The 10,615-nt window shown below is 44.2% G+C and overlaps 1 protein-coding gene and 1 non-coding gene across 2 annotated transcripts in view; both read right to left on the bottom strand.

The window, feature by feature from the left end:
- Positions 1–1,895: 1,895 nt before the first annotated feature.
- Positions 1,896–10,615, bottom strand: part of LOC102827192 (transcription factor CP2-like protein 1-like) — a 30,298-nt gene continuing 21,578 nt past the window's right edge. Inside the window, exons 6-15 of the mRNA XM_006833664.1 lie at positions 6,362–6,514; positions 6,042–6,152; positions 5,487–5,575; positions 5,235–5,289; positions 4,874–4,967; positions 4,415–4,505; positions 3,945–4,027; positions 3,128–3,273; positions 2,964–3,015; positions 1,896–1,933 (exon numbers count right to left, since the gene is read on the bottom strand). Of these exons, the coding sequence (XP_006833727.1) occupies positions 1,896–1,933; positions 2,964–3,015; positions 3,128–3,273; positions 3,945–4,027; positions 4,415–4,505; positions 4,874–4,967; positions 5,235–5,289; positions 5,487–5,575; positions 6,042–6,152; positions 6,362–6,514 (912 nt within the window). The remainder of the gene's footprint in view (positions 1,934–2,963; positions 3,016–3,127; positions 3,274–3,944; positions 4,028–4,414; positions 4,506–4,873; positions 4,968–5,234; positions 5,290–5,486; positions 5,576–6,041; positions 6,153–6,361; positions 6,515–10,615) is intronic.
- On the bottom strand, positions 2,689–2,760 carry TRNAC-GCA. Its single transcript has one exon. It is a non-coding gene; the product is annotated as a tRNA-Cys (tRNA).

Raw genomic sequence — 10,615 nt, 5'->3', positions numbered from 1 at the left:
TATATAAAGTAAATTGTTATGTAACTATTGTTTTTCCTGTATGTTCTAATTTTGTTTTATGATGTAATTAAAGGAAATAAGCTGTGAATGCTTTTCATTTCACTGTAGAAATAGCCTGACTTGGAGCTGTGCATCTTACTAACTTCCTTGAGCCCTAGAACTATAAAGCCTCCTGAGGCTGAATGAAGGCATCTTTTGGGCATCATCACATACCTAGTCTTTAATTCCCTGAACTCCATTTGGCCCTAAGAAGAAGAAAAGACATAATTATAGACCAGAGTTTCGAAAACACCTTTGCCTTAATTTGATAATAAAAAATTTCAATGTAAGTTCCTTATCTTGACTTGGAAAAGATGCAAGCGGGGTAGTGTAATGGTTAAATGCCAGACTCCAGAGTCAGATTGCCTGGGTTCAAATCTGCTATGCCATTTACCTCCAATATGACCTTGGCCAGTTGGCTCCTGTGCTTCAGCCTTCATTGGTAAATTGAGGATAACAGTGTCTGCTTTATAGACTTGTGTTAAATGAGATAACTCATTGTGTTAGCTGCTTTTAGTCCCGTCGTTTCAATGATGGTTTCAGTGTCTAGTCAGTGCCTAAGGCTGAGACATACACAAAAGTAAATAAAAGAGGTCGCTATCCTTTTAGTGCAGGGGAACAGTAGAACCAAATATAGAATCTCCAGGTGTCCATCTTGTTTAAAACACCCTTGGGGAGCCATGGAATCATAGACCTCACTTGACATTCCACTCGTTCTCCTGCATAAAGTAAAGGACTGTAAAGTTGGTTTGAACCACAAGATTGGTGGTTCAAGCTCACCAGCCACTCCTCAAAAACCCTAAACAGGGCCACTATGGGTTGGAACCCACTCGATGGCACTTAACAACAGTCTGGATTAGTCATCTGAGGCCAACTCCTCTCCAGGGGATGTCCTAGAAAGTACTTTGTAGGTCTCTGAACTTCAAACAATGAGGAGGCTTCCCTTCACCCACCCCCATCCATTGTTATCTGTGCCAGTGTTTAGAGACTTCCATTTTCTTAACCTCCTCTTGGCCACCAGGTTTACAACTCATCAAAGATCATCAGTAACTAATGTTGTTGTTAGTAAGGACTCATAGGGACCCTATGCACAACAAAAGGAAACACTCCCTGTCCTGGGCCAGTCTCACAATTGTCAGTAACTAATAGCTTAGGTAAATAAGTAATTAGACAAGTTTTAAGAGGTCATCTTGGCCCATCATCCACTCCATGCGTATGGGTTTTAACTGTACAGCTATTTCAATATTTATATTTGAAAGTTTTCATAAATTATGGTGGAAAGGGATGAGAAAAATCAGGAACAGAAAAGACAACCCCATAGCCTCATTGCTATGAGTATGGCAATACTATTACCTAAATGTCTGGAAATTAAGTTTTAAATCGGCATTGTGGTTTGAATGGTGAATGGTCTTTTTGCCCAAATTGAGGGAAAAAAGATTGCTTCCCTCATCCCAGCTCCCATCACTGCCCAAGTCAGAAGAGGGTATTTCCTCTTGGGGAAAGTACAACACATTGAAAATCCATATATACCTTTTTAAATTTTTAATTTAAAAATAAAAGGAAGAAGTGAATAAGGTTTAAATAAACATCAATTACACTCAGTTTCCAGAGGCCAACACTGTTCATGGCAAAAGCTCCATATTGCCAGAATTTGGGGGCATTGTTTAGGGTTTTTGTTGGTGGATTTTGTGTTTGCTTTCATTAGCTTGGTCAGCTCATTAGAGTCTAGGCAAGGGAGACTGTGTCCAGGGATCCAACAAGGAGTGCTGCTGAGCCTGGAGGCTACTGGTCAATCTCAAGGGCCCCAGAGAAACAGGCAACAATCAGGCTCATTTTGTAGAAGGGCTGCCCTGGGCTTAGGTCAGAATCAAGTAGTAGCCTTCTGGATTCTGCACTGGAATCAGTAAAAAGGGGACCATTGGCATGAGGCAGGACTGCCACTCTCCCCACAAGCCTCCAGCAGCCTGGAATGCATCTAAGTGTTCCAGACCCACTTCAAAGTCATCTCTCCAGGAAGCCCTCCTATGTACTAGATCAGACTAGGGTGAGATGAAGTTGAACAAGCACTTGCCCTTCTATCCTCTGTGGTTATTGGGGAAGTAGGGGCTGGAGCAGAGTGGGGGCTATACCTACCCCTCTAATATACTTTCAGACAATAGAAGTGGGGACGTTTTTCTCCTCGAAAGGATATATTTATTCAGCCACATTTTTTTTTAATATACTATGAATCCTGCTCTATAGCAGAAATGACACTTAGATGTTTGCCAGTTGAATGGGACACAACCCAACTTCACACCTTCAAGGATCCTTTAATCTCTAGTGGCAATGGTGTACCATCAAGTATTTTTCAATGCAAGTCTTATTATAATAGTGACCCTTATAGGGTTTCCGGGGCTGTAAATCTTCATCTTTCTCCTGCAGAGCATCTGGTGGATTCAAACTACCAGTTAGCAACCCAATGTGTAACCGCTACACTACCAGGGCGCCTTTCATCTCATCTTGTTAGGTGCCAGTGAGTCCTAGCAACTTTTTATAGGATTTCTGAGGAGCAACTGATGGGTTTGAACTGCTAACCTTGTGGTTCCCAGTTCAGTGCTGATCCCACAGCACCACATCAGGAGTCCAAAACATGTAGTTCAAAGAACATGGAGGGGGCACCTGGATTTGAATCAGAGACCTCTTGATCTGCAGTCAAATGCTTTACCACTGAGCTATACCCCCACTGGCTCTTAAATTTTAAGTGCTATTGAGTTGACCTTGTCTAGTGTTTCTGAGGAGCAGAGGGTAGGTTTGAACTGCCAACCTGCAGTGCAAGCCAACCTTGTGGTCCTGTGCTTTATCCTGTAGTACCACACCGGGACTACTCAGCATAATCTTTTCACTCTTTTAGGGCCAGCATAATCCACTCCCTCTAAAACCTCTACCTTTCTTCACCACAGCCACAAAGTAGGATTCATCCTTAAGATTCTGGACCACCTATAAGGGAGAAGGGGTCATAGGCATGATAAGGGAAGGACATATAACAAAACCAAACTAGAAAGACACAATTATGAGGTAAAGGAGTTAAGCAAGGGAGATGCACTTTTACCTGGTCACTGAGAAGAATGAGGATGCCCCCAGGGCCCTGATGAAAAAGGCGATGGATCTGATTGGCTGGGAGGGCCAAGAGCTCCGCCAGTTTCCCCATCAGCTCTAAGGCGCTGAGTTCATCCAGGCAGATCTCTTGATAAATGCCTGGAGGTGTGGACAGCACAGAGGCAGGGTCAGCCAGGGCAGAGAGCCAGGAATGACAAGAGGATGGTCATTTCTGGAGGAAAGAGGATGACAAATGATAAGGGTGGGTGACATTAAAGAAGAAATGATCCACTGTTTTCATCTGTCACTCCTCACCTTTGGGGAAACCGAGGATTAAAGGGACCCCCATATAAAGATGGGAGCGCAGTGGCTCCACATGATGAGCACTGTACTGCGAACCACAAGGTCCATGGTTCAAGCCCACCAGTCATTCCATGGGAGAAAGATACGGCTTTCTGCTCACACAAAGATTTAAAGCCTTGGAAACCATATACAGGGTCACTATGAGTCAGAACTGACTTCACAGCACTTACATATAAAGATGGGAGTCCTACATGTGAATAACTGAAATTTAAGTGTAATCATGGATGATGTGCTAACCCCACACACACTAATGGAATGACAAAATCAGATATGGGTCAGGGAGTAGAACGTACGGAATAAATGCAGGGAGCCATCCTAGGAAGAAAGGACTAGTCCAGTCATGGAAGAAGGGAAACACCAAGGAGGACAGCCTGGGTCCAGGCAATGATGGTGCCTTTCCCCAGAAGAGGTTTTACACGCAGCCACAGCTGAATTTTTCATCTTCAGGGAGAGGGCCTGAGCCTCACCTGAGTCGGAGTTCTTAGAAATCTCGTTCTCTTGTCTAGAGGCCTCTTGAGCCACATATAAAGTCAGGCGATGACGGATGGGCCTGGGCCAGGAAAACAGTCTATGTATCAGCCCTTCATTCCTGAGCTTGACCCTACTTTTAACCACTGGCTGCCTCCCAGGTCTCTAGTGAGGGAGATCACCAAGCATTTCACTTAATAGATGTTGGAACTGAGGGGAGAAAAAGTGAGAAAAGCCTATCCTTGCCCATCCCCATCCTCCCTCCAGGAATTGAGTACTGAGTGCAGTAAATAGGAAGGAATAAGGAGGTCCCAGGAGCCTGATTGTCAGCATTGCTCTGTAGCCTCAGGTTGGTCACTGACCTCTATAAAAGGAGGGAGTGTGCCTAAAGTGGTCATTAATATGCCTTCTGAAACATTCCTGCTAAATGAGTTAGTAAGGGTCACTAGAGTGGGAACAGGTCCAGCACCTGGCTCTCAGAGTATTGAAAAGGCGGATTCCATCAGCAGCTCCACAGATCTGGATAAGGTCCTGGCGAGTAAGCTTCAGCAGATCGGAACCTGCAGAGTCAGACAGGGCCACAATGAGGGAAGAGGGCTAGAGGGAGGGAACACAGGCCAATGTTAGTCTTACAAATAGTCCTAGACATAAGAGTCAGATTTGGATTCTGATCCCAACTCTGCCTTGTTAGCTGTTTGTCCTTGGGCAAGTTATTTAGCCTCTGTAGGCCCTGTCCTCAGGGTCAGTGTGTTAAGTTATATGGGATCATTCAGAAAGAGAAAGGCTGGCACAATGCCTGGCAACCCTTAGTCCTGAAAAAAGGTTAGCTGAAAGACAAACAGCAAGCCAAGAGAAACAGGCTTCCTGCCTCAGTGCCCTACTCTCCCTCGCCTACAGGTTTGGCCCACCCCACAAACCCCAACCTCACCAGTGAAGTTGGCCAGCATCCGACAGTAGCTGGAGAACCGGTGCCCGTACAACCACTGCTGCGTCTCTAGGATAGAGGCCCCAGGATTCAGATCCTGAGGCATAAAGAGGGTCGTCCAGGTAACACTATGGACACTTTCCTCAGGCAGTCGACAGACTAAGAACATCAGGGAGGTGAAAAGCAGCCCCTGCTCTTGGGAGTCCCAAATCTGAGTGGGGAGGCACATCTTTCAGAAAACAAAAATTTATCATCTGTGGCCATATCACATCTTTCCACCAGAGGGCAGGGAAACTCCATTCTGGAGAGTGATGAAGCAGCTGAAAAGTCTTTGGAACAATGGTTGAGGGGTTGAAAGACTCACCTCAGCTGTGTTGCCCACCAAGGTGTTGAAAGTGAATGGTGGTGATGAGCAGACCCTGGAAAGAGCAGAAACTCATGGGCTCCGCACAGTAGTGTAGCGTCTCCTTCCCACCCATTTCCTGGAAGTCTCAGCCCTTGCATTCTGCATAAACATCTTCATCTGAGTTCCACCCTCAGCTCTGCCTTTCCCCCCATTCCTTTATTCTCACCCCAAAGTCACAGGGCTGACAGGAGAGTGCTTGTCCCACCTCACCTCTCTGGGGACAGGAGCTTGCAGGAGTGAGGGGAGGTCAGAGCCAAAGGACTAAGAGGCCCTGCAATGGGCTCTGGCCATGGTGAACACTGTAGGCAAACAAATGCAAGGTCAGCCTGGACATTTCCTGTTCACACACTCTCTTCTCATCCATCTTAGTACAAAGAGCTAGCAAGGCAGCTGCCCTAAAGGGAGGTCCTGGCAAGTGGGCTGAGTTTCAGCACAAAGGAAGAGAATAAAGTACCAGGTCTGGGGTGGTTGAGGAAAACTGCCTGGAGGAGCTAAGCCCAGGAAAGGAGGTGTTTATAGAGCAGTAAGCACAGGGGTGAAGAGACTGCGATGGAAGATGCAGGAGGGGTAGCTGAAAGGAGGCACTACAGAGCACCCACTCGTGGAACAGTGTAGATGGTTTCCTCTGCAGGAAACAGGTAGAATTCTGGCAGTGGAGTTCATCCTAAATCAGGCACAGCTCTGAGGCCTCACTTTTCCTGCCTGTACAATTGGGACCACCCCACTTCCACCCCCCACACCACACTGATGCCCCAAGTCACACACCTCCATAAAAATGGTGTTCTCACAGGCAACCTGGTACTTGTCTCTCTCATGTAGCGGCTGTTTCTCAACCTTCTCCCGGTCAGTTTTTAGTTTCCGGTCGGCTCCTTTGGGCTATGGGGATGATGAGGAAGCTACAAAGGGCCCTCTTTACCTGCCTATTTCCCTACAGGAGGTTCCACTGGGTGGACTTTTAGAAAAGATCCAGCCTCATTTCTGTGCACACAGAAGGGAAGCATCCCACAGAGCCAGAACCTAAGCAGCCAGTGTGGCTGGGTGACAGCCCTGAGAGGAGGGAGAAGGGGCCTCAGTGCTGGCTGTACCTTAAACACCTTGATGAGGCAGCTGGCCGAATGCAGGTGCTCAGGCGGAAGCTCTTTGTCACTAAACTTGAAGGTGTCGATCTGGAGTCTGAAAGGAACACCTTTCTCTCCACCTTTCTTTCGAGGAGTGAACTCAGTGCTGATGCAGTGAACCTGAGGTCAAGAGCAAAGAGAAAACAGGGCGACTCTAGGCCTCACCACCATTCAAGGAATTCAACCCAAAACCTGTTAGTCACCTGACTATTACCTGTTTCATCCCCAGTTAGTGTCTATTCTTAAAACATTACTTTATTAGGGTCTTTCCTTTGTTCAAATATCATCAGGATCTCCCCATGAGGGAAGCAAAGTTGCTGACTGCCATTGGAGCACATTAATGGGTCAAGTCATATCTTCAAGCCTGGCTATTCTCTGTCACCCATCAATAAACCACTGACCCCCAACATGCTTGCATAGTTCTCCCTAGTCCTCTACCTAGAAAACTCTCCCATTTAAATCTGAACTGCTTTCCGAATCATCTTCCTTTCCTTCCAGAGTAGGGTTTTCAGACCAAATACAGGATGCCCAGTTAAATTTGAACTTTGAATAAACAACAAATGATTTTTAGAATGAGTGTATCCCAAATAGTGCACATTTTGTTGTTAGTCACTATCATCTCAATTGTGTGAGTCATGGCAGCCTTCTGTATGTTGTTGCTAAGTTCCGTCAAGTTGGTCTGACTCATAGTGACCCTGTACAGGGTTTCCGAGGAGCAGCTGATAGGTTAGAACTGCTGATGTTATGACTAGCAGTCCAGTGCTTATCCAACAGCACCACACAGAACAAAATTCTGCATGGTCTTGCTGTTGTTGTTAGGTACCATGGAGTCAGTACCGATTCATAGCAACCCCTTGTACAACAGAACAAAACTCTGCCCGGTCCTGGGCTAATGCCACAATTGTTGTTACGCCGGAACCCATTGCTTCTACCATTGTGCCAATCAATCTCATTGGGGGGCTTCCTCTTTTTCTCCAACCCTCTGGTTTACCAAACATGATATCCTTCTCCAGTGACTGGTCCTTCCTAACAACATGTCCAAAGTATAAGAGTTTCGTTTCAGAGGGTGTGGGGGTAGGTAGAAGCCCCACTAAATAGTTTTCATCTTATCCAGATGGGTCTGGTGAAAGGAGATGAGGATAGGATTCTTATGATTCAATAGTGAGTAATTGTTATCATAAACTGTAAAGACAGAAGTTTTGTAACAAAATGAGGGGAGTAGTTAATCTTACAGTCCAGGAACAGAGAACCCTAAGGCCATCAAGGGAGAAGAGCACGAGTGGAATGTGGGACCCTACCCAGAGAAGCAGCGACACCAGTGATGAAGACAACAATGAAGGCATGGAGAGAGAGAGCAGCTGAGGACTCTAGACTCACAAAAAGAGAAAGGCTGTGTGCTAGCAGCCAGGTGCTGATGGCCAGGAGGCCGGCTTGCAGAATGTGCCCTGAATGTTTTTATGTACATCCCCCCCCAAACAAACAAACACACAAACAAAAAAACAACAAGCAAATACTGTTGAATGATGATTCACAAAGGAGATTGTAATCATTGCAATGAAATGATGAATGTAAAACTATCACTCAATTCACAATAAAAACGTTAAAAAAAAAAAAAAAAAGACAAATACTGTATGAGACCAATGTTGTAAAAAGTTGTTTTTTTAAAAAATGGTTTTCTTGATATAAGAAACAATCTATGATGAGGAGGTGCAGGAGGGGAAATTATTTACAGGCTAGAGGGTAGACTCCCCACTCGTCTGTCAGTTTGTAGTACTGTAGTGACTTGTGAGTTGCTGTGATTCTGGAAGCGAAGCCATGGGTATTTTAAACACCAGCAGGGTCACCCACGGTGGACAGATTTCAGATGCGCTTCCAGACAAAGTCAGACTAGGAAGAAGGACAGAAAACTGCTTCCAAATATTTAGTCACTGAAAATCTTATGAATAGCAGAGAAACACTATTAGATACAGTGCCAGAAAATGAGCCCCTCAGATTGGAAGGCACTCAAAATGCAACTGGGGAAGAAGAGCTGCCTCCTAAAGTAGAGTTGACCATGATGATGCGAATGGAGTAAAGCTCGTGGGAGTAAAACCCTCAGGACCTTCATTTGCTGACGGGACACAACTCAAAATGAAGAGAAAAACAGCTGTAAACATCCACTAATAATGGAAACACGGAATGTACAATGTATGAATCTAGGAAAATTGGAAACTGTCAAAAATGAAGTGGAACACATAAACATCGATACCTTAGGCATTAGTGAGCTGAAATGGGTTGGTATTGGCCATTTGGAATCTGACAACCACATGGTTTACTATGTCAGGAATGACAAATTGAAGAGGAAAGGAATTGCACTCATTATCAAAAAGAACATTCCAAGGTCAGTCATGAGGTACAACGCTGTCTGTGATAGGATAATATCCATGCACCTACAGGGAAGACCAATTAATACTACTATTATTCAAATTCATGTACCAACCACTAAAGCCAATATTCTATATTGAAAGTGCCACAGGCTGCCAAAAGAACCAACAGATCTGTGTTGGAAGAAGTGCAGCCAGAGTGCAGCCTCCTTGGAGGCCTGGATGGCCAAACTTTCTCTCTCATACTTCGGACATATTGTCAGGAGGGACCAGTAGCTGGAGAAGGATATCGTGTTTGGTAAGGTGGAGGGTCAGAGACAAAGAGGAAGACCCCAGTGAGATGGCACCTAACAACAACAACAACTGTTGCAGACCGTGTAAGACTAAAACCAATGAGGATGAAATAGAAGAATTGTACCAACTTCTTCAATCTTAAATTGATCAAACAGGCAATCAAGATGTATTGATCATTACTGGTGATTGGAATGCAAAGGTTGGAAACAAAGAGGAAGGATCAGTAGTTGGAAAATGGGACCTTAGTAATAGAAATGATGCAGGAGATCGCATTATAGAATTCTGCAAAACCAAAGATTTGTTCATTTCAGATACCTTCTTTAGACAGCATAAAAGACAATTATATACATGGACCTCACCAGATGGAATACACAGAAATCAAATTGACTACATCTGTGGAAACAGACAGTGGAAAAGCTCCATATCATCAGGCAAAACAAGACCAGGGACAGATTGTGGAACAGACCATCAATTGCTCATATGCTCAAAATCAGACTTGAATTGCTCAAATTCAGACTGAAGCTGAAGAAAATGAAAACAAGTCCGCAAGAGCCAATATATGACCTTGAATAGATCCCACCTGAATTTAGAGATCATCTGAAGAGCAGATTTGATACATTAAACACTAAAGACTGAAGACCAGAAGAATTATGGGATGACATCAAAAACATTATACAGGAAGAAAGCAAAAAGTCATTAAAAAGACAAGAAAGAAGGAAAGATCAAAATGGATATCAGAAGAGACACTGAAACTTGCTCTCCAGCATAGAGATGCTAAAGCAAATGGAAAAATGAGGAGGTACAAGAGCTGAACAGAAAATTTCAAAGTTCAGCTCAGGAAAACAAAGTCAAATATCACAACAAAATGTGCAAAGATCTGGAGTCAGAAAACCAAAAAGGAAAAACACGCTCAGCATTTCTCAAGCTGAGGTAACTGAAGAATAAATTTAAGCCTCAACTTTCATTATTGAAGGATTCTCTGGGCAAATTACTGAATGATGCAGAAAGCATCAGGAGAAGATGGAAGAAATACACAGAGTCACTGTACCAAAAGAAATGGTTGATACTCAACCATTTCAAGAGGTAGCATATGATCAAGAGCCAACGATACTGAAGAAATTGGCAAAGCAAAAGGCACCAGGAATTGATGAAATACAAATTGAAATCTTTTAACAAAGTGAGACGGCACTGGAGGCACTCACTCATCTATGCTAGGAAATTTGGAAGACAACTATCTAGCCAACTGATTGGAAGAGATCCGTATTTGTGCCCATTCCAAAGAGAGGTGACCCAACGGAATGCAGAAATCGTCAGACAATATCATTGATATCCCATTAAAGTAAAGTTTTACTAAAGGTAATACACAAACGGCTGCAAGCATAATTAACAGAGAACTTCCAGAGGTTTAAGCCAGATTCAGAAGAGGCCATGGAACGAGGGATATAATTGCTACGTCATATGGATCTTGACTGAAAGCAGAGAATACCAGGAAGATGTTTACCTGTGCTTTATTGACTATGCAAAGGCTTTCAATTGTGTGGATCATGACAAGCTATGGACAACA

The sequence above is a fragment of the Chrysochloris asiatica genome, unplaced genomic scaffold (assembly GCF_000296735.1).
Source record: "Chrysochloris asiatica unplaced genomic scaffold, ChrAsi1.0 scaffold00007, whole genome shotgun sequence".
Taxonomy (NCBI): domain Eukaryota; kingdom Metazoa; phylum Chordata; class Mammalia; order Afrosoricida; family Chrysochloridae; genus Chrysochloris; species Chrysochloris asiatica.
Note: the sequence above shows the minus strand (reverse complement) of the source record. Positions and strands in the feature narration are given on the sequence as shown.